Below are 24604 nucleotides of genomic sequence, written 5' to 3' on the forward strand. Positions count from 1 at the left end.
CCACATACCTGGAATCCTATTGAGCGTCACCCAGAAATGTTCATCCGGACTGAAGGTGTCTTTGGACCACTGGAGCAAGTCAAGGGCCCGTGGGTCGTGGAGAACAAAGTTGGTAAACTCTCTGGACAGGGCCACATAGGCCGAGCCAAAGTAGATGGTGAGATTGTGGGGAGGAGGCGGCTTCAAGGCTGTGGTTCTTATCACATAGGAAAGCTCTTTGCCCAGGTGCTCCCGGTGGACATACTTAGTCCGCCCAACTGCGTGAGCTGGGGGCAGCACCCCGGGGGTGATGTTTTTCCCTTTAAATCCCTTCAGATACTGAACGATCTCCCTGTTGGTTTTCAGGGGGAAATCTTGCCCACAGGTGTTGAGGGCATATTTCCAGGGAACCTCCGAGGCTGCAAGATCTTTCATGCAGTTCAGGTCAGCCTGGAGCCTGGAAATCCCACCATAGACCACGGGCTCCATCTTGGAAGCCAGAAAAGCATTTGGGAAGCAGCTCAGTAACTGCTCCACTGAGTCTTTAAATTCAACTGTCGCTTTCTCATCCACATGAACACAGTAGACATTCTGAGGCATGTAAATAGCCCTGAAGAGCCTCGCAAAGGTGTCGAAGTTGTGATGGATGACCATGATATATGCCAAACGAAACTCGGCTTCTTCCTTTGATAAGGGTGCCGTGATGTAGTGGCTTTGGGTCAGGTACGCCTCGCAGGAAGACTTCTCATACATCATGAGTTTGTTTCTCCAAAGTAACGGTGTTTTGTCTTTGATAAGGGATGTGCAAACCTGAGTCAGCACCCAAGTGTCTGAGTTATTTAGCCTCTGGAAGCCTTGCTCTCCCCCAAAGTTGAACACACAAAACACGATGAAAACGATGACACAAGAGACAGAAATGATGAAGAGGGAACGCATCGGTGAAGGCATGCCTCCAAGAGGAGTTGAGGGTTCAAAGACCGTCAAGATCGGTTAAGTCCTCTCCCAAACTTACTTTTTCCCTCTGGGTTCTTAGCTTGGTGCATACTCCGGGCATTCCTGCCCTGAAGGGAGGGCTGGTGAATTTCCCGGGTTTCCACGCGGGAGTCCAGCCGCTGGCGCTCTCCCCAGGGTGATAGTAGCGACGGATCCCGCCCCGGCCTCTGCCTCCCAAGCCGCCTTTGTCTACAACCCGCAGCAGGTTCTTTAAGCCCAGCCTCTTCCCTTTGCAGCGGCTTCCCGGCTCGCCGTAGCTGCCGGTTTCACTACAACTCCGGTCATTCTTTCCCCCCACCCCTCCCACGCCGCCTGAGGCTTTAGTTTCTCAAGTCTCTTTTCTTCCAGTTCACAAGGTTTTTCTCTCCCCGACCCCCTCCCCCTTGCGGCGGTCATTCGGAGAATGAGTAAGCGTCAAAAGTCGAAATGGGGGGATGCATTAAAAAAAAAAAAAGTCGAAATGATGCGCTTCGCATGCCATTTCCTGCTAGTCACCCCACAGGCTGCGACACTCACCCCAGCTTGTTTCCCGTGACCGGGAGGGTCCCTCGACCCTCCCAGCACAATCCTGGGTGTACCCGGTAGCCTCCATTCTCAAATATGCCGCGTCAGGGTGGGGTGGATGGGAATGCAGCAACAAGGTCCCAAAGAAAGCCTCATCCAACCGGCTCGACGGTACCGCGGGGGCCCCCGCCCTTCTCTTTTCCAAATCGGGCGCTGAAAGGAGTTCCTGTCCTAGGGGATCTGAAAGTGTAGGGTTGGTTCCCTGTCCTGTGACTCAGATCAGGGTGCAGTCCCTGTCCTCCCCCTTTGCTGCTTATCCTAGGGCTGAGACAGGGCGGGACCCCCTGGGGTCCTCCCTGGTACAAAGCCTCTCCCTGACCCCTACTTCTTGTTTGTAGGAAATAGGCTTTCTTCAGCCTCCTTGACCTTACCTGCATTCCAAAGGGCAGATTCAAACAGTTGCTAATCAGGGGATATGCAGATGACACCACCCTTATGGCAGAAAGTGCTGCTGCTGCTGATAAGTCGATTCAGTCGTGTCTGACTCGAAGAGGTACCAAAAAGCCTCTTGATGAAAGTGAAGGTGGAGAGTGAAAAAGTTGGCTTAAAGCTCAACATTCAGAAAACGAAGATCATGGCATCTGGTCCCATCACTTCATGGGAAATAGATGGAGAAACAGTGGAAACAGTGTCAGACTTTTATTTTTTGGGGCTCCAAAATCACCGCAGATGGTGACTGCAGCCATGAAATTAAAAGACGCTTACTCCTTGGAAGGAAAGTTATGACCAACCTAGATAGCATATTCAAAAGCAGAGACATTACTTTGCCAACAAAGGTCTGTCTAGTCAAGGCTATGGTTTTTCCAGTGGTCATGTATGGATGTGAGAGTTGGACTGTGAAGAAAGGTGAACGCCGATGAATTGATGCTTTTGAACTGTGGTGTTGGAGAAGACTCTTGAGAGTCCCTTGGACTGCAAGGAGATCCAACCAGTCCATCCTAAAGGAGATCAGCCCTGGGTGTTCAGTGGCAGTACTGATGCTAAAGCTGAAACTCCAGTACTTTGGCCACCTCATGCGAAGAGTTGACTCATTGGAGAAGACCCTGATGCTGGGAGGGATTGGGGGCAGGAGGAGAAGGGGACGACAGAGGATGAAATGGTTGGATGGCATCACTGACTTGATGGGCGTGAGTTTGAGTGAACTCCGGGAGTCGGTGATGGACAGGGAGGCCTGGCGTGCTGTGATTCATGGAGTCGCAAAGAGTCAGACTCGACTGAGTGACTGAACTGAACTGAATCAGGAGAGAGAGGGGAAGGGCGTGCAGACACAAGTGGAGAAGAGCCCAGAAACAGAAGTACAGCCTTGGGGCAAGGTCCTGGTTCCACTTCAGGGCATACAGTGAACAGTGTCTTTATTTTATCTTCAGAATCCAGGGCCCCTCCCAGGTAGAGGATGATAACTTCAGATTGAGCAAAGAGCCCTGCTACCTCAGTTCAGTTCAGTCGCTCTTTGTGATTCCATGGACTGCAGCACGCCAGGCCTCCCTGTCCATCACCACTTCCCATGCCCATCGAGTCAGTGATGCCATCCAGCCATCTCATCCTCTGTCGTCCCCTTCTCCCACCTTCAATCTTTCCCAGCATCAGGGTCTTTTCCAGTGAGTCAGTTCTTCGCATCAGATGGCCAAAGGATTGGAGCTTCAGCTTCAGCATCAGTCTTTCCAATGAATATTCAGGACTGATTTCCTCTAAGATGGACTGGTGGGATCTCCTTGCAGTCCTAGGGACTCTCAAGAGTCTTCTCCAACACCACATATCAAAAGCATCAACTCTTTGGCGCTCAGCTTTCCAGTCAGTGAGAGCAAAGTCACATACCTTGCAGCCCTCATCCCAAAAATTTTCTTAAAAACTATCCCCCAAACCGTTGGGGAGTTCAGGGTTTTAGAGCATACACCACTCATCCTCTTTGCCTTGTACCTTTACAACGAAAAGTGAAAGTGAAAGACACTTGGTCGCGTCTGACACTTTGCGACCTCGTGGACTATAACACGCCAGGCTCCTCCATCCATAGAATTTTCCAGGCAAGAATACTGGACTGGGTGGCCATTTCTTTTTTCATGCAGATCAACATATGTTCTTTACGATGACTTCCCATGCACTACTGCCTGCCTTCCCATTTCCCCTTACCTTTGAAAGTAACTCTCTGAGCCTTCATTCTGTAGCAGTAACGCACCATGAAGACAGCCCCCACCTCACCCGATGAAGAAAAAAATGTCTTTTAATGCCCTTTCCCTGCTCCCTTTTGAAAAGTCTCTACTCCGCTATTAATAAAATTAATAGAGCAATATGCTGATTTTTTCTGCTTTCAGCAGAGGCAGGAAAAGCAAGGTTAATCTCCATGACTCTGTACTCCAACTGAATAACTCATCACTTCCTGAACCATGGCAGGTTTTCCTTCTACATTTTATTGCTCACATTTTTCATTCTTCCAGCTCATACATTATTTTTCTCCCTCCCTTACTAAATTCTCCTCATCCTCTAAGATCTATCACAAATAAACTCTGTATGGAACCCACCTTTGGATTTTTATGCAAAGTGGAAAAAGTAGATGGAGCCTTTAGCTGGACAGAGCAGATTAATCTAATTCTTAGTGTCCCCATAGTTCAAGATAATGGAAAATTCAATCCCAAGCTGCTTCCCTCCTCCTTCCAAATAATACCTTTAAATATCAGGCTATAATTTATTCTGTTTCAAAACAACAGAGAGTAATTTCATTATCTAGTTTGGCAAAGCCTTTTCGGCTTAGAATGAATATTAAAATATTTTAAATATTTGCAGTTTGACAAAGTGTTCAGACACATGACTTAATGAGGCCACAAGAGTCTGTTTACATTATTATTTCCAACTGGCCAGCAAGAAAGGGATTCAGATTTCTACAGGCTTAGAGGGTAGATGTTAATAATATTACTCTATTGAGAAACACAGACGTTAGCCAATTAGGAACTTCCAGCATACTTCTTTGGTATTCAATCCGTTACTTAAAGCAGCATTGTATGAGTTTTGAAAATATAGCTGTCTTTCCTGTCTGCCCTTGGGTATTGAAAAATCCCTACAGGAGAACTTAAAAAAAAAAAAACCACTTGTAACGGCGAGAGACCACTGTTCGCTTTCCTTCCTGTGAGGCCATAAGACCTGCTTTTCCAGCACAGACACCAAGCATTTTTGTGTTTTTTTTTGTTTGTTTCTTTGCTGCTGAGACTGAACAGCTCAGTCTTGCCTCCCTGCCCGTGACTGCAGGCAAGGGCAGGATCCACGCGTGCAGGCCCAGCAACCCCACCTTTGGCTCACTCTGGAAGCAGTTATGCCCGAACTAGACAATTAATCAGGCTAGACATGTTTGCCCTCCCCAGGGCCACCTTAAAACCTTGTTCTTTCTTCCATTCAGAAGCTTTTATTGTTTTCCGCATCATTTAAGAGTTTTTCCAGGAACCCTCCTACACTGATGACGGGAATGTAACTTGGTGCTGCCTCTATGGAGAATAGTATTCAGGTTCTTTAAGGAACTAAAAACAGAGTTACCATATGGTCTTGCAATTCCATTCTTGAGCAGATATCCAGAAAACACAACACCTCTGATTTGAAAAGACACACGCACCCTAATGTTCACTGCAGCACTATTTACAATAGAAGCAACATAAATGTCCACCGACAAAGGAATGGATAAAGAGGATGTGGTGCATCTACAATAGCGTATTTCTGAGCCATGTGAAAGACTGAAACAGCGCCACTTGCAGCAATACAGACGGACATAGAGAAGATCGTGGGGGCTTCCCAGGCAGCTTGGTGGTAAAGAATCATCCTTGCAGGAGACGCAAGAAATGGGGGTTTGATCCCTGGGCTGGGAAGATCCCCTGGAGTAGGAATGGCAACCTGCTTCAGGTTTTCTTGCTTGGAAAATTTCCATGGACAAAGAAGCCTAGCAGTCTATAGTCCATGGGGTTGCAAAGAGTTGGACATGACTGAGCAACTAAACACACACACACACACACACACAGATGATCATACTAAATGAAGTATGTCGAACAGAGAAAGATTAAAATCATCTTTCTATAAGTGATGTCACTTACAGGTGAAATTTAAAAGAAAAAGAATACAAATGAACTTATTTACAACACAGAAATATTCTCACAGACAAAGAAAACAAACATGGTTATCAAAGGAGAAAAGGGGGGTGGAGGGATACATTAGGAGTTTGGGATTAACATACACACACGAAAATGTAGATAACCAACAAGGACATACTGTACAACACAACAGCACAGGGGGCTATATTCAATATCTTGTAATAACCTATCATGGAAAAGAATCTGAAAAAGAATAGATAATACATGTTTAGGGATAATTGAATCACTTTGCTGTACGCGTGAAACATTGTAAGTCAACTACGTTTGTGTGCTAGTCGCTCAGTTGTGTCCGACTCTTTGCAACTCCATGGACTGTAGCCCACCAGGCTCCTCTGTCCATGGGATTCTCCAGGCAAGAATACTGGAGTGGGTCGCCATTCCCTTCTCCAGGGGATCTTCCCGACCCAGGGATCGAACCCACAGCTCCTGTGTCTCCCGCATTGCAGGCAGATTCTTAACCATCTGAGCCACCAGAGAAACCCTCAGTCAACTATATTCCAATTTTTAAAAAAGAAGAATTTTTCCAATTTCGAAGCTGGTGGAGCATAGGTCCAAAATGAAGAGGGTATCCTTTTTGTGAAATGATAGAAGACTCCCAGTCTCAGTGAAATAAAGAAATAATCAAAGTTGAGGAGGAGAACTTCAGCACCCCTAGGCTTTCTGTGCGAGGAGGCAAGGTAGCACTTGCCTGATGCTGGGTGACCTACAGAAGGTGTGTTGAGGGAGCAGCGCCTGGAGTTTGCTGCCTGCCAGGCTGAGTCACATCCCTAGGGAGGTGGCTGCTGGTCATAAAAGGTCATAAAAGACCTTGCATATTATTGTTCTGAAAAACTTGGACATCACCTTTTGCCCAAGGAGCACCACCTAAGACGTTGAGTTGAGAAGCTCCCAGGCAACAAATGCCAACTGGAGGAAGAACAAGAGCAAAATAAATCATGGTGGAAAGTCAGCCCACAAATGCATAAGGCACTCGTTGGTAATAATAGTAGCATTACAGTGTTGCTGTTATTCAGCCCCTAAGTCATGTTCTACTCTTTGTGACCCCATGGACTACAGCACATCAGGCTTCCCTGTCCTTCATCATCTCCTGGAGTTTGCTCAGATTCACTTCCATTAAGCCCATTTGAACCAGTGAAGTTGTTCAGTCATGTCCGACTCTTGGCACCCCTATGGACTGTAGCCTATCAGGCTCCTCCATCCATGGAATTTTCCAGGCAAGAGTACTGGAGTGGGTTGCCATTTCCTTCTTCAGGGAATCTTCCCGACCCAGGGATAGAACCCAGGTCTCCTGCATTACAGGCAGACAGTTCACCATCTGAGCCACCAGGGACGCCCCTTGTGTCCGTTTACGTATAACTAAAGTAAAGCCTCTTAAACTACGAGGCAAGGGTGATAATGATGCTAAGTTAACTACGTTTCCTAGAAGAGAAGGAAATGCAGCAAGCTCTTACAGTTGAGGCTTTAGTCCTGCAGATATTCACAGGACATCAGATACTGTATTGTTTGAGTTTTTCTTAAATAAAGAAATAAAGATAAGGGAGGGATTTAAAGTCCCAAGGTCCGTGAGGAGTTAATAGACAGTGAATGAGTAGTCTCCTTTCTATTATTATTTTCCTGTTTTTCCACCTTGTGATGAGAAATATGTGCCTTATCTTCCCCAGGTGACTTATTTATATGTGTTGAATGTGTTGAATGAATGAATGGGTGAATAAATGAATGGAGTCCACATTCCCCACAGTTCCAGGTGCTCATGGGTAAATGTCCTTTAAACTAGAATTGGGAACAGAACAACGGGTATCTTTTTCTCTGACAAGCAAAAGCTCTGACCATGTTGACCGACCACAGAGATCAAATAACAGTAAAAAAACACAACTTTTAATCACTTTGGCAGGGGAACCATGCAAGATGTACTTTGTCTTGTGTTTCAAGGAAAGGTTATCCATTAACCCCTACAATTACTAACAGGGAATGGTGCAAAAATAAGGAAACCCGGGTACTGCTGAATTTTCTACCTTTAAAAAAGCAAAATGGCTGTCTGGGGAGGCCTTACAAATAGCTGTGAAAAGAAGAGAAGCAAAAAGCAAAGGAGAAAAGGAAAGATATAAACATCTGAATGCAGAGTTCCAAAGAATAGCAAGAAGAGATAAGAAAGCCTTCTTCAGCCATCAATGCAAAGAAATAGAGGAAAACAACAGAATGGGAAAGACTAGGGATCTCTTCAAGAAAATCAGAGATACCAAAGGAACATTTCGTGCAAAGATGGGCTCGATAAAGGACAGAAATGATATGGACCTAACAGAAGCAGAAGATATTAAGAAAAGATGGCAAGAATACACAGAAGAACTGTACAAAAAAGAGCTTCACGACCTAGATAATCACGATGGTGTGATCACTGACCTAGAGCCAGACATCCTGGAATGTGAAGTCAAGTGGGCCTTAGAAAGCATCACTACGAACAAAGTTAGTGGAGGTGATGGAATTCCAGTTGAGCTATTCCAAATTCTGAAAGATGATGCTGTGAAAGTGCTGCACTAAATATGCCAGCAAATTTGGAAAACAGCAGTAGCCACAGGACTGGAAAAGGTTAGTTTTCATTCCAATCCCAAAGAAAGGCAATGCCAAAGAATGCTCAAACTACCGCACAATTGCACTCATCTCACATGCTAGTAAAGTAATGCTCAAAATTCTCCAAGCCAGGCTTCAGCAATATGTGAACTGTGAACTTCCTGATGTTCAAGCTGCTTTTAGAAAAGGCATAGGAACCAGAGATCAAATTGCCAACATCCACTGGATCATGGAAAAAGCAAGAGTTCCAGAAAAACATCAATTTATGCTTTATTGACTATGCCAAAGCCTTTGACTATGTGGATCACAATAAACTGGAAAATTCTGAAAGAGATGGGAATACCAGACCACCTGATCTGCCTCTTGAGAAATTTGTATGCAGGTCAGGAAGCAACAGTTAGAAGTGGACATGGAACAACAGATTGGTTCCAAATAGGAAAAGGAGTTCGTCAAGGCTGTATATTGTCACCCTGTTTATTTAACTTATATGCAGAGTACATCATGAGAAACACTGGGCTGGAAGAAGCACAAGCTGGAATCAAGATTGCTGGGAGAAATATCAATAACCTCAGATATGCAGATGACACCACCCTTATGGCAGAAAGTGAAGAAGAACTCAAAAGCCTCTTGATGAAAGTGAAAGAGGAGAGTGAAAAAGTTGGCTTAAAGTTCAACATTCAGAAAACGAAGATCATGGCATCTGGTCCCATCACTTCATGGGAAATAGATGGGGAAACAGTGTAAACAGTGTCAGACTTTATTTTTCTGGGCTCCAAAATCACTGCAGATGGTGACTGCAGCCATGAAATTAAAAGATGCTTACTCCTTGGCAGGAAAGTTATGACCAACCTAGATAGCATATTCAAAAGCAGAGACATTACATTGCCAACAAAGGTCTGTCTAGTCAAGGCTATGGTTTTTCCTGTGGTCATGTATTGATGTGAGAGTTGGACTGTGAAGAAGGCTGAGCGCTGAAAAATTGATGCTTTTGAACTGTAGTGTTGGAGAAGACTCTTGAGAGTCCCTTGGATTGCGAGGAGATCCAACCAGTCCATTCTAAAGGAGATCAGCCCTGGGATTTCTTTGGAAGGAATGATACTAAAGCTGAAGCTCCAGTACTTTGGCCACCTCATGCGAAGAGTTGACTCATTGGAAAAGACTCTGATGCTGGGAGGGATTGGGGGCAAGAGGAGAAGGGGACGACAGAGGATGAGACGGCTGGATGGCATCACTGACTCTATGGGTGTGAGTCTGAGTGAACTCCGGGAGTTGGTGATGGACAGGGAAGCCTGGTGTGCTGCGATTCATGGGGTCGCAAAGAGTCGGACACGACTGAGCGACTGATCTGATCTGATCTGATCTGATTATGTGATCTTAGGCTCCCACTGGCTTCTTCTTTAAAAACGATGTTCTTGGAACTTCCCTGGTGACCTAGAGCTAAAACTCTGTTCTCCCAGTGCAGGGCCAATCCCTATCAGGTAACTGGACCCCTCATGCCGAAACTAGGACCTGGCGTAGCCACATCAATATTTTAAAAAATAATAATAACTTAAAAATAAATAAAAAGGATGTTCTCCATGATCCCTTCCAGATTTTTAAAAATAGTTTTATTTTTCATTTTTATTCTTTCAATTTTTGGCTGTGCCACATGGCATGTGGGATCTTAGTTCCCCAACCAGGACTCGAATGCCAGTCCTTGCATTGGAAGTGTGGGGTCTCAACCACTAGACCGCCAGGGAAGTCTCCCTTTCCAGCTTTTAAAATGAAGTACAGTTTAGCATGATGTAAGGGGAATCGCTAAGCAACAGTGATGGGATCCAGGAAGTATGAGGTGTGGCCTCTGACCTATAGGGAAGTGTATCTTTAGTAGGATTAAAATGCGTACAGCTGGAAAGACAACCAACAAAACAGGAAAGACCATGGATTAGTTCCAAACAAGAAGGTGTCTGATAAATGTGACAGGAACTCAGAAGAGAAACAAACAACTCCCTTGGAGCTGGGATGGTTCGCAAGAGCTTCCAATGGTGAGATTCAGACAGAACAAGGAGAACGCATTCCAGTTGGGGAAATTACAAGAGTGAGCACCAACACCAAAACAAGAAAGCCTCATGTGCAGAAATTTCCCAGGGAGAGTTGTAAATCTAGAATTTCTTTGACAGGGCAGCAGATAAAAACCTTCAAGTCAGTGAACTGAGACCTCAAAGAACCGGTCGTGTTTAAAGGGTGAGTGCAAGAGAGCAAGGACTTTCACCTCCCGTTTCGCTCACAACCCAGCAGCTCCACCAGGGCCCGACACGCAGTGTGTTCGATGCTTGTCAGACGGGTCCAAAATCATCTGGGCGTTTGAAAGCACAATTTTCAGCTCAGGAAGAAGGCATGTTGAAGCTTACATTTGCCCACTGTTTTAATTTATATATCAGAACAGCAAAGGCTAGAAGAGTCGTTTCTGATGTTTTTTTTTTTTTTCTTTCAGGCCGATTTCTAGCTATTCGGAGGTGTCATTTTACTGTACAAATAGTGTTTTTTCTCTCTTCCCCCACAGCACATGCCTGTTCGAAGATCTAGCTATAAGTATACCACATCAGCACTGAATTTTAGTCACTTCCTTATGCATCTTTCCTTGGTTTAATTGCATGGACTAATGCAAACTTCATTATACTTTCATAATTTTTCTGGGACCTGTTTTTCCTTTCACAGTTAACAGTTATCCTGGAGTTGGGAAAGAAATGAAGGGGACGGAGGCTTGAGCAAAAACACTCAATTCATACTGGTAAATCAGCCGAAGGGTCACTGGAAAGGTAGGGGTCTGATGAAGTTGCTGGCATGGCATGGAGGTGCAAAGTCATATCAGCAGAAAAGGTTAGGTAAGTGAGGTGAGATGCTATCATTTCTCGGACTCACTGATGGCTGTTCTTCAGCAGGTCATTTGTGTGTGGTTTTTATTACTCTTGAAGCAGGTCAAGTGACTCAGGGATTCATTCCTTAATTACAAAATATATAGATTAATTTTCTTCTCTTGGAACTAAGAGTATCTCATGAAAAAGCAGAGAACAGTGACAGTCCATTTCACTTTGGATAGTCAGTCAAGCAATTCTGTTCTGAGTAGCCAGATGTTTTGTAAACGAAGCCTTTTGTTTGTCTATGTATCTATGCAGTGTTTTTTTTTTTTTTTTTAAACCGTGCTACAAGGCATGTGGGATCTTAGTTCCCCCACCAGGGATCAAACCTGTGCCCCGCGCAGTGGAGTCACAAAGTCTTAGCCCCTGGACAGCCAGGGAAGTCCGTATCTGTGATGGTCATGATGCTAAAGAGAAGGACGAAGACATTTTCCAAGCACATCTTTAAAACAACAATTTCTCCCAGAACTGAGAGCCCTCCGAGGGAGCTCACTGGGGAAAATCCACCTTCTCTGGGGACCCAATCATTTTACTTTCTATACTGTTCATCTAATTAACAGTAGCAGAGGTTGTTGTTTAGATAACAGAACCCAAAGCATGATTTCAAACTCTTGCCTCAAAGAGGGGAGGAAGATGAACACACAGGCTTAGGTGGCAGGTAGAGAAGGTGGTCCTACCAAACCCTAGCATGGTGGTGTGAGCTGAACTGATCTGCATCTCATTTTGATGGCACAAAGGTGTCAAGGAAACCCTTCCTGGATGCTAAAGGAGCTAAGCAAATATTTGCAAAAGACAGTCCACACAAATCCCCATAGGCAAATGTCAAAACCTGCACAGGAAGGAGGCAACCTTCTGGTAGCAGAAATGTAGCCACTGGTACCATAAAGAGCCTGAAACTGGGCGGGGCTCAGAGAATGAAAAAAAAAAAATTCAGTATTCCAAATAAGTCATAGCCAGTTAACGAAATTAAAAGACACTTGCTTGCTCCTTGCAAGGAAAGCTATGACAAACCTAGACAGTGTACTAAAAATCAGAGACATCACTTTGCCAACAAATATCTGTATAGTCAAAGCTGTGGTTTTTCCCATAGTCACGTATGTATGGATGTCAGAACTGGACCATAAAGAAGGCTAAGGACCAAAGAATCGATGCTTTCAAATTGTGGCGTTGGAGAAGACTCTTGAGAGTCCTTTGGGTTGCAAGGAGATCAAACCACTCGATCCTAAAGGAAATCAACCCTAAATATTCATTGGAAGGACTGATGTTGATGCTGAAATTTCAGTACTTTGGCCACCTGATGCAAAGAGCTGACTCATTAGAAAAGATCCTGATGCTGGGAAAGATTGAGGGCAGGAGGAGAAGGGGATGACAGAGAATGAGATGGTTGGATGGCATCACTGACTCTGCACATGAGTTTGAGCAAACTCCTGTAGACGGTGAAGGACAGGGAAGCCTGGTGTGCTGCAGTCCATGGGGTCACAAAGGGTCAGACATGACTGAATTACTGAACAACAAGAAGTTAACATTTTAGGATAAAACTTACTACTGAATTTACCTGTGGAAACTAATTGCTTAACCTTGGAAGAACTGACTCATTGTTTTACTGAAACATTTGTTTCCAAAAGCCAACCTAAGTGTGCCTGTGACTTGAGGTTAAGGGTAGTTTAGGTCAAAAGTTTGCAACCTTCTGTTCGACCTCTCAAGGTTGCAGGTTCCCCACCCCAAGAAGTCCGTTAGCTCCAGGTGGAATTTAATCATTTGCATTTCTAATAGGTCTTGAGACCAAAGTTTGAGACCCAAAGGATCAGATGCCAAATTCTATGATTATTTTTAACTCAGTGACCTGAATTGATCTATTTTTTTAAAGATTAAGCAATATATCATAAATAAAACAAAAAATCACTATTTCAGGATCATCAATACTGTATAGTTTGGAAATATTGAATAAAAACGAATGCTAAGGATTCCAACCAGTCCATTCTAATGGAGATTGATCAGTCCTGGGTGTTCTTTGGAAGGAATGATGCTAAAGCTGAAACTCCAGTTCTTTGGCCACCTCATGCCAAGAGTTGACTCATTGGAAAAGACTCTGATGCTGGGAGGGATTGGGGGCAGGAGGAGAAGGGGACGACAGAGGATGAGATGGCTGGATGGCATCACTGACTCGATGGATGTGAGTTTGAGTGAACTCTGGGAGTTGGTGATGGACAGGGAGGCCTGGTGTGCTGCGATTCATGGGGTCACAAAGAGTCGGACACGACTGAGCGACTGAACTGAACTGAAGGATTCCTTGGCAGTCTAGTGGTTAGGACTCTGAGCTGTCACTGCTGAAGACCTGAGTTGGTTCCTTGATCTAGGAACTCAGATTCCACAAGCCTTAAGGTGCGGCTAAAAGTAATACCCACAAAAGAGCAAAAAAACCTCCAAAATCGTGAATTCAAATGGTCCATAGCCTCATTCCTTGAATAAAATTTACTATGGTAAATTCACTATGGTAACTGGTACTTTTAGGAAGAATGAAAGAAAATGGATAGACAGAATGGTGCTAGGTGGTGTTATTTAAATAAGAGAAACCCTAGTTGCAGGTCATCCTGCCCCAAATTCATTCTGTAATTTACTGTACACAGTGCGGACACCTGTCCTAATCCCAGTCTTTCACAAAGTATAGACTTGGGTTATTTACCAACAAACAATGATGTTTTGAGTATCCAGTTTGCCATCAACTGAAATGGAGGAGGGTATAGGAGAAGGAGACACACATTTTTTTTTTTTTTTCACATGTTTTTAAAAATGAAAAAAAGTCAGAAAATACCACATACTGGTGCAGATGGAGAGCAACCAAAACACCTGTGCGCTCCAGGAGGAAGCCTGAACTCGGACCACTCCAGGACATTGGCGATTTCTACTCAGGCTGAGCTCAGACCTCTGGCACCCAGCAGTTCCATCCCCAGGTATTTGTGTGTGTGTTTAAAGGACACACGACTCAGCAGTAAAGAATCTGCCTGCCAGTGCAGGAGAGGCTAGAGACGTGGGTTCAATCTGCGGGTTGGGAAGATATCCTGGAGAGGGAAATGACAACCCACTTCAGTATTCTTGCCTGGGAAATCCCATGGACAGAGGAGCCTGGTGGGCTACAGTCCATGGGGTCGCAAAAGAGTTGGACAAGACTTGGCGACTAAACAACAATGAAAATTTCACCTAGCTCAACATTCACTGCAGCCACATTCCTAGTAGACCCAAATGCCCACCAACAGTTGTTACATGGCAGGGTTTCTCCACCATGGCAGTACTGGCATTTTGGGCTGAATAGGCCTTGTTGGGGGGGTGGGTGCTGTCCAGTGGATATTTACCAACATCCTCGGTCTCCACCCACCAGATGCGCGTATTACCCCTTGTGCCTCCTCCAGGTTTTGACAACCAATGTCTCCAGATACAGCTAAATGTTCCAGGGGGGCAAAATCACCCTCCACCCTCCCACCCCAACTTCACACAGCAACGAGAATGAATCATAACTGTCTGCAACCACCAAAAAGGGAATCTCACAAACAGACCATTGAGCAAGAGAAAAAAAAAAAAAAAAAGGCAGAAAGGAAAAGTACATGCTGTACATTTCCATTTCTATAAAAGTCAAAAACAGGTAAAAGTGTCTGTGCTGCCAGACATCATAGTAGTGACCGGAATGCTGGTTATGTTCTGTGTCCTTCCACCGACTGCGTGGCTGCGGCTGCGTCCACTTTGTGCAACGGGATCAAGCTGAGCCCTAGTGATAGGTGCGCTTCTCTTTGTTATATAGTGTCTCACCAGAAGTGAGTGAATGAATGAAAGTATAACACGAGTCAAAGTCCTCCTCCCAGAAATACTCTTTCAGCGAAGTCTCCCGGGTGACCGGGGAATCAGCTGTCTCTGAAGCAGCTCGTATTTATGGTTATCACTCCTGGTCAAACTCTCTGCAAGACCACATTCCATCCCTTCTTCCCTAAGCAGACCGAGGCTGTTTCCACTCTGGCTCCTGACACCAGCCGCCCTCAGTCATGACCCAAAGATCTCACCTTCCTACCAGTGAGCAATGTCCAGCAGGAAAGGAGCCAAGAGGAAATAGAACAGGAGGTCACAATTGAATTCAAAACCCCCCTGTTGCTCATCCACACAAAACCGAGTGTCAGCCTTTAAGGCACTTGTAATCTGGAGAAGGAAATGGCAACCCACTCCAGTGTTCTTGCCTGGAGAATCCCAGGGATGGGGGAGCCTTGTGGGCTGCCATCTATGGGGTCACACAGAGTTGGACATGACTGAAGCGACGCAGCAGCAGCAGCAATCTAGATTAGGGGCTTACAAAGGGCTCAGTGGTAAAGAATCTGCCTGCTGATGCAGGAGACCCATGTTTGATCCCTGGGTGAGGAAGATCCCCTGGAGAAGAAAACGGCAACCCGCTCCAGTATTCTTGCCTGGAGAATCCCATGGACAGAGGAGTCTGGCGGGCTACAATCCACGGAGCTGTAAAATAGTCGGACGCTACTGGGGGACTAAACAAGAAGAGTCTCGATGAGACAAGGATGAGGGGACACCTGGGCTGACAAGCAGAATGGATGTTACGACAGGGTACCAGGGGTGTGAATGACACAGCTAGGGCATCAGGGGGCTGTCACGCCCTCTTGCCCAGTGAGGAAACTCCAAGTCCCAACTCAGAAGGTCACTGGTCTCCCAGTGACCTCCCAGCCCAGGGCCACTGTGCTAGAAGTGGCTGACCCTGGACTCAAATGTGAGCAGCTTTGCTCAGGACTTCGTGCCGTCGGTCGGTGTCCCATGCCATGCCGTTCAGGCAGGCCCAGGGACGGCTAGGAGTCAGCACCCAGGAGTGCTTCATAGAAAACCAGGAGAGATAGGGAGAGCCGTGTTCACTTTTACTAAGACATGTGGCTTTCTCCAACATTCCTTTTCTTTCTCCAGCATTCAATACATCAGTATGTGCTGGGAAGCACTGGGTCTGAAGCACTGTAAATCTTTTCCTTCAAGCTTCCTTATTGCTCAGAAAACCATCTGGACAATCTTTTGCTTTCCTGTAGAACTGACTTCCAAATTCAGCCTCTCTAGCTCCCCCTTCAGGTGGTCACATTTCTGCAGGTATTAACCTGATCCAGAGGAGTAATTGGTCCTGGGCCAAACCAGGTTTCCAAGGCCTCACCCTTGAACTAATAATTAACCAGGCACCTAAAGGTACTCTCCAGGGACCAAGCCCTTGTGAACCATCTCCAACTCTTCTCTTTTTGCAGAGAACAAGTCACCAATTTTAGTGTAGATTATCATTTAATACTCATAGTAACTCTGTGAAGTAGGCACAATTATTATCCCCATTTCACAGATGAGCAAATGAGACTTAGAAATGTCCAACACATATCCAAGGTCATGAAGTTGGGTGGCATTAGAGCTGATCTCTGAATTTATATATATATATATTGAGCTGCCTTCCAATACATATATGTCTATAAAGGCATCACAGTTCATTCCAAGCTCCTTTGCTCTTCCCAGAGGCCAAGGCCACTGCTGGTGGAGGTGGGACCAGCATGTCTTGGAGCCAGGACTTCAGCTAAGCATCATGGGAAAGACCACTTACATAGAGTGGGGGGGAAAGACGAGTGAATGTGCTGGGGTTAATGGGGGCCTGGTTCCTCACTCCTGGGGAAGGAAATGGAGAATAAAGAAGCCTTTGTTGTTGGATTGGAATTGGAGGCCATGTGAATTTGTGTTTGTTTTTCTGGCCTTGCTGTGAGGCTTGTGGGATCTTCCCCGACCAGAGATCAAACCTGGGTCACGGCAGTGAAAGCACTGAGTCCTAACAATTGAACCACTAGGGAATTCCCTATGGTTTTTAATAAGCGGGCAGAGATAGGTACATAGATAGATATAAATAGATAGGTACATAGGTACCTATGTGGTACATAGATACCTATGTGGAAAATTCTTCAAGGGATGGGAATACCAGACCGCCTGACCTGCCTCTTGAGAAATCTGTATGCAGGTCAGGAAGCAACAGTTAGGACTGGACATGGAACAACAGACTGGTTCCAAACAGGAAAAGGAGTACGTAAAGGCTGTATATTGTCACCCTGCTTATTTAACTTATATGCAGAGTACATAATGTGAAATGCTGGACTGGATGAAGTACAAGCTGGAATCAAGATTGCTGGGAGAAATATCAAAAACCTCAGATATGCAGATGACACCACCCTTATGGCAGAAAGTGAAGAAGAACTAAAGAGGCTCTTGATGAAAGTGAAAGAGGAGAGTGAAAAAGTTGGCTTAAAGCTCAGCATTCAGAAAGCTAAGATCATGGCATCTGGTTCCATCACTTCATGGCAAATAGATGGGGAAATGGTGGAAACAGTGACAGACTTTTTTTTTTGTCCCAAATCACTGCAGATGGTGACTGCTGCCATGAAATTAAAGGATCCTTGCTCCTTGGAAGAAAAGTTATGATCAACCTAGGCAGCATATTGAAAAACCGAGACATTACTTTGCTAACAAAGGTCCGTCTAGTCCAGGCTATGGTTTTTCCAGTGGTCATGTATGGATGTGAGAGCTGGACTATAAAGAAAGCTGAGTGCCGAAGAATTGATGCTTTTGAACTGTGGTGTTGGAGAAGACTCTTGAGAGTCCCTTGGACTGCAAGGAGATCCAACCAGTCCATCCTAAAGGAAATCACTCCTGAATATTCATTGGAAGAACTGATGCTGAAGTTGAAGCTCCAATACTTTGGCCACCTGATGCAAAGAATTGACTCATTTGAAAAGACCCTGATGCTGGAAAAGATTGAAAGCGGGAGGAGAAGGGGACGACAGAGGATGAGATGGTTGGATGGCATCACCGACTCAACGGACATGAGTCTGAGCAAGCTCCAGGAGATGGTGAAGGACAGAGAAGCCTGGCGTGCTGCAGTCCATGGGGTCGAAAAGAGCTGGACACGACTGAGCAACTGAGCAACAACAACAAAAGAGATGTGACCGCTAAGGGTAGCTCAAGATCCTTACTCAGATTTTAAGTTTAGGAAGGACATTATTAGTACAACTGGCGATACGGGAGTAGGGTCTGTGGGTTAAAGAGTAACACGGCAGCACTTGCTGGTTATACTATGACAGGAAACTCTGCAGAAGAGTGCCTTGGTTGTTAGTGATTATCGCACTTTGAAATGGTGAGAGATGATTTGCAAACGGCTGAAGAGAAGTATAAAGGAGAGAGCGCGGAAGCAAAGAAGAAGCAGGTATGGTAGAACGTCATGGGTTGTGGAGTGTAAGTGAAGGGTATAGGGGAGCTCTTTATACTATTCTTATAAGTCTATAAGTATTTTAAGTATAGTAATTTTGGAATTCGTTTAAGAGGTTGAAAACTCATTAAGATCTTCAAACATTTTCTAGACATTCAAGGAGTAGTATTTTCTTTTCTTTCTTTTTAAGGGGAACAGGGGTTTTCTTTAACCACTCTTTACTTATTTAATCTTTCTTTACTTTTTGGTTGCAACAGGCAATCTTTAGTTGCAGCGTGCGGAATCTTAGTTCCTGGACCAGGGATCAAACCCATGCCCTCTGCAGTGGTAGCGCAGAGCCCTAATCACCAAACCACCAGGTAAGACTCCTGAAAATTGCAAAGAATAATATCGACCTCCCTCAGAGGATTTCTGAGAGGTTTAAATGACTTGGTCAAACAAAACATTAACATTAAATCTTTGTACTCTCTCCTGGAGATAACATTTGTTCTACAGAATTTCTTCTTTAGCCACATTTGTATTACCTGCACCAACAAAGCGGTGCCAGGGATTTCCCTGGCGGTCCAGTAGTTAGGATTCTGCTCTCTCGTGGCCAAGGGCGGGGGTTCAATCCCTGGTCAGGCAATTAATGTCTCACAAGCTGCTTGGTGTTGCCAAAAACAACACAAAAAACAAACAAAATTCAAGAAAACAAACAAACAAAAACTTCCAAAACAGTGCCAACGTTGGAGCCACCAAGGCTGCGGAAACAGCCCCTGTCTATAAAATTAACACAGGACGACAATTCTACCTAGAGATTATTATGACCAAAGTCAGCTCTTCCCCACCCTTTCTGACCAAACAGAAACCTTGCTCCTCTGAGATTTTGAAATCTGGTTTTTAATGTGGGGTGTTAGATCAAGGAAGTAATTTTCAACAGTTTCCATGCCAGGGCATTTCCTGAAAGCAGTCGTTTGTCTGGCACCTGTTAAAAAATAACAATAACTGAACAAAGTTCTCTCCTCCACAGGTGAATAGACAAGACTCCCCAACTGCCAAGGGCCTTGTGTGCGGAATACACTACCAGGATCAGCAGGTAGCCTCTCAGCAGCTGCGCCCAGCAGGTCAGCCTGCGCGGACACGGCTGGGAAGCTTAGCAGTGTCTACACGGTATGACAAGGAAAGAGGCTGCCATGACAGGAAGCAATCTGGACACAAACCAAAAGCCTTCCATTGCTGTCTAGTCACTAAGTCACGTCCAACTCTGCAACCCCGTGGACTGTAGCCCGCCAGGCTCCTCTGTCCATGGGACTCCCAGGCAAGAATACTGGAGTGGGTTGCCATTTCCTTCTCCAGGGGATGTTTTCAGACCAGGGATCAAGCCCATATCTCCTGCATGGCAGGAGGATTCTTCACTGCTAAGCCACCAGGGAAGCCTAAAAACCCTCCATACACTTTGGGAAAAAATGGAGCCATTTCCGGCTACACTGGCACCCGGGGACCCTCCAGAACAACTCTGGGTTTCTATTCTGAGGCTCTATGTCTTGTCAATAGAGACCTATCATTACAATTAATTTTATTCTCAATCCTGCCTTGTCCATAATTTCATTTCCCCTCCTATCTTAACCTTCTCTTTTATGGCTTTGAAGCTAGAAAGCCACCCCACACCTGGCTTTTGCCTGATTCACAGGATTGAAGCCTTGTGGCTTGTTAGGGCTCAAGACTGTAAAGGCTCCTCTGTCCATGAAATTCTCCAGGCCAGAATACTGGAGTGGGTTGCCATTCCCTTCTCCAGGGGATCTTTCCAACCCAAGAATCAAACCCTGGTCTCCTGCATTGCAGGCAGATTCTTTGCCAGCTGAGCCACCAGGGAAGCTCTGTAAAGTCACAAACAGCTGCACACAGCTCAGTATTTGCACGGAAAATTCTACCCGGGTGGCTGGTTTACCTTCCATAAAAATTGTTATAATTTTTCACCATGGCTAGAAGGAGCTTAGTGAGGATTGCAAAGATTATAGGAATTTGAAGTTCACTTCATTCCTAATAAGGATAAAACTAGAGAGACACATTTATGAATCCTTGGAGGTAAAAACAAATGCTTGGGAAACTCTGTCAGACTCTGCCCCGAATTTGTCAAGCTCAGTAACACAAGAAATAGTGTTGGGAGCAGCAAAGTGGTGTGGACTTAAACAACCCCCTCCTGTGTTTCTAGGTGGTCAAATATAGCCAGCACAGAACAGCGCACACACACTAACGGAGACCGAGGCCAAGGGGCGAATCTTGTGAAACGGAAGAAACGAAAAGTAAAAGTTACGCAAACACTAACTCGGGCTTCAGCAGCAGTCCTGTATCTCACAGTTCAAGAGCTGGAAGGGAAAGGTCATAGACTAGAGAGAGCAAATATGGGTTGGCTAGACAGGAAGGGATTGTAGCCATTTTATCCTTCAGAGGAGGAAGAATTGTGGTTTGCATAAAACAACAGAAAAGGGCTCAAATCTTAATATAGTATCTCAATTAAAAGGGTCACTTTATTTTTTAAATGAACCTTAACTAATTGCTTAATCAAAGGGTTCAGAAAGAAGAAACCGGAATTGACATTTTGGCCAGGCATTTTAGCAAGGTATCCTTAATTCAACATTGGACAGTTTCATCTTTTAATCCACCCAGTCTTCAAAACAAATTCAAGTGTCTTTGGCAGTTATGAGTTGGATGTCCTTGAGAAAGTTGCAGAAACTCTCCGTACCTGTTTCCTCATCTATAAAATAGAGCTTGAAATGCCAAGATTCAAAGAAGTAATGTCCAAGAGGCACTTAGTCCTCTTCCAAGAAGGCAGACCAAATGCCAACAAGCACATGAGAAGATTTTCAACATCATGGCTCCTTGTTCAGTCGGTAAGTTGTGTTTGATTCTTTGCAGCCCCGTGGACTGCAGCGCTGCAGCGCTGTCTTTCACAATCTCCCGGAGTCTGTTCAAACTCATGTCCATTAAGTAGGTGATGCTATCTAACCATCTCATCCTCTGCCACCCAATTCTTTTGCCTTTAATCTTTCCCAGCATCAAGGTCATTTCCAATGAGTTGGCTCTTTGCATCAAGTGGCCAGAGTATAGAAGCCTCAGCAGCAGTCCTTCCAATCAATATTCAAAAGGCCAACAAGCACATGAAAAGGTGTTCAAGATCATTGCTCATTAGGGAAATGCAAATGAAACCAAAGGAGATACCACTTCACATCTACTAGAATGGGTAAAATAAAAAGGCAATAATGAGTGTGGGTGAGTATGTGAAGAAATTGGAACCCTCATACCTTGCTGGTGGAAATGCAAAATGGTATACCTGCTTTGGAAACCAGCTTGGCAATTCCTCAAAATGTTAAACATAGAGTTACCACATGGACTAGCAATTTGTAAATTTTTAGGGGCCCACTGTGTGGCATGCAAGATTTAGTTCCCCAACTGGGGATAGAACCTGTGCCCACTTTGGTGGAAGCGCAGAGTCTTAACCAATGGACCTCCAGGGAAGTCCTTGGACCTGTAATTTTACTTATAGAACCTACCCAGGAGAAATGAAAACATGTGCCTGTACAAGACTTGCCTAGGAATGTTCATAGCAGCATTATTCATAATGGCCCCAAAGGCAATGGCATCCCACTCCAGTACTCTTGCCTGGTAAATCCCATGGGCGGAGGAGCCTGGTGGGCTGCAGTCCATGGGGTCGCTAACAGTCGGACACGACTGAGCAACTTCACTTTCACTTTTCACTTTCATGCATTGGAGAAGGAAATGGCAACCCACTCCAGTGTTCTCGCCTGGAGAATCCTGGGGACAGAGGAGCCTGGTGGGCTGCCGTCTATGGGGTCGCACAGAGTCAGACACGACTGAAGCGACTTAGCAGCAGCAGCAGCAGCAACAACTCGAAAGCTTATCGACAGATGAATGAGTAAACACAACGTGATCTACCCCCGTAACAGAATAGAAGTCATCTATATAAAGAAGAGAAGTACTGATTCATGCTACAACCTGGATAATCCTCAAAATCATTCCATTAATGGAAGGAGACGGACATGAAAAAGCATATCTGTGGTTTGACTTAAAAATATCCAGCAAAGGCAAATCTATTCAGACAGAAAACAAAGGATTGTAAATGCGCATGAAGTTTCTTCTGCAGGTGATAAAAAAAATTCTAAATTCAGCTGGGGTCATGGTGCACTTGTACATATACTAAAAACCATTGAATTGTGTACTTGAAACAGGTGAGTTTTACAGTATACAAGTTATTATATTTCTGAATAACACACCTCAATTCTGTGGTGTGTAAATTGTACTTCAATAAAGCTGTAAACTCAGAGGAAGAAGGGCAGTTTGCCCAGCACCTGACACTGAAAATATTCATATGTGAGTTTGCTGGCCTTCTTTTGTAGTGACTAACCTGGGTGGACTGTAAGCTGTTGGTGATTTTGACAGCAGAAGACTACCTGGTTGGCATGAAAGCAATACTTTGGCAGGAAAAACATGGGGTGCAAGAGTATGGTCACACCCCAGGTCTCAGGTGAGTCCCTGGAGAGGGCTGCCATGTGAGGGTCCCTGGTTCCTCACAGAAAGGACTTCAAGAGCCAGCCAGAGTGAAAGAACAAATTTATTGAGGGAAATACACATTCCATAGATAAAGTATGGACCATCTCAGAAGGCAAGAGGCCCCAGGGAACAGAGCTGTTAGTTTTTACGAGCTGGGTAATTTCATAGGCGAAATGCCAGGCTGGATGAATCATAAACTGGAATCAAGATTGCAGGGAGAAATATCAATAAACTTAGGTATGCCGATGACACCACCCTAATGGCAGAAAGCGAGGAGGAACTAAAGAACCTCTTGATGAAGGTGAAAGAGGAGAGTGAAAACGCTGGCTTAAAACTCAACATTTAAAAAACAAAAATCATGGTATCCAGTCCCATCACTTCATGGCAGTTAGATGGAGACAAAAATGGAAACAGTGACAGACTTCATTTTCTTGGGCTCCAAAATCACTGCAGACAGTGACTGCAGCTTGAAATTAAAAGATACTTGCTCTCTGGATGAAAAGCTATGACAAACCTAGACAGGAAATTAAAAACCAGACACGACTTTGCCAACAAATGTCCATACAGTCAAAACTGTGGTTTTTTCCAGTAGTCATGTACAGATGTGAGAGTTGTTGGTGTTGGTTGTTGGTAAAGAAGGTTGAGTGCTGAAGAATTGATGCCTTTGAACTGTGGTGCTGGAGAAGAGTCTTGAGAGTTTCTTGCACAGCAAAAATATCAAATCAGTCAATCTTAAAGGAAATCAACTCTGAATATTCATTGGAAGGATTGATGCTGAAGTTGAAGCTCCAATACTGTGGCCTGATGAGAAGAGCCGACTCACTGGAAAAGACCCTCATGTTGGGAAAGATTGAAGGCAGGAGGAGAAGGGGATGACAGAGGATGAGATGGTTGGATGGTATCACTGACTCAATGGACATGAGTTTGAGAAAGCTCTGGGAGTTGGTGACAGATAGGGAAGCCTGGTGTGCTGCCGTCCAGGGAGTCTCAGAGTTGGACAGGACTTAGCAACTGAAAACACCAACAAATTTGGGGAAGGGGCAGAGATTTCCAGGAACTGGTCACAGTAAACTCTGAAAGAGATGGGAATACCAGACCACCTGACCTGCCTCTTGAGAAATCTGTATGCAGGTCAGGAAGCAACAGTTAGAACTGGACATGGAACAACAGACTGGTTCCAAATAGGAAAAGGAGTACATCAAGGCTGTACATTGTCACCCTGTTTATTTAACTTATGTGCGGAGTACATCATGCGAAATGCTGGACTGGATGAAGCAAAGCTGGAATCAAGATTGCTGGGAGAAATATCAATAACCTCAGATATGACACCACCCTTATGGCAGAAAGTGAAGAGGAACTAAAGAGCCTCTTGATGAAAGTGAAAGAGGAGAGTGAAAAAGTTGGCTTAAAGCTCAACATTCAGAAAACTAAGATCATGGCATCCGGTCCCACCACTTCATGGCAAATAGATGGGGAAACAGTGGAAACAGTGTCAGGCTTTATTTTTCTGGGCTCCAAAATCACTGCAGATGGTGATTGCAGCCATGAAATTAAAAGACACTTACTCCTTGGAAGGAAAGTTATGACCAACCTAGACAGCATATTAAAAAGCAGAGACATAACTTCCTCAGCAAAGGTCCGTCTAGTCAAGGCTATGGTTTTTCCAGTAGTCATGT

The 24604-nt window shown here is 44.9% G+C and overlaps 1 protein-coding gene across 4 annotated transcripts in view; it reads right to left on the reverse strand.

Moving 5' to 3' along the window:
- GCNT2 (glucosaminyl (N-acetyl) transferase 2 (I blood group)) overlaps nt 1-24604 on the reverse strand; it is a 119598-nt gene that overhangs the window by 60759 nt on the left and 34235 nt on the right. Inside the window, exon 1 of one of the 4 annotated variants that reach the window (XM_070778419.1) lies at nt 9-1893. The exons of the other annotated variants lie outside the window; for them this stretch is intronic. Coding sequence (XP_070634520.1) covers nt 9-927 — 919 coding nt within the window. The 5' untranslated portion in view covers nt 928-1893. Of the gene's footprint in view, nt 1-8; nt 1894-24604 lie in introns of those variants that run through there. 4 annotated transcript variants of the gene reach the window in all.

Source organism: Bos indicus, chromosome 23, assembly GCF_029378745.1.
Source record: "Bos indicus isolate NIAB-ARS_2022 breed Sahiwal x Tharparkar chromosome 23, NIAB-ARS_B.indTharparkar_mat_pri_1.0, whole genome shotgun sequence".
In the NCBI taxonomy this organism is placed as follows: Eukaryota; Metazoa; Chordata; class Mammalia; order Artiodactyla; family Bovidae; genus Bos; species Bos indicus.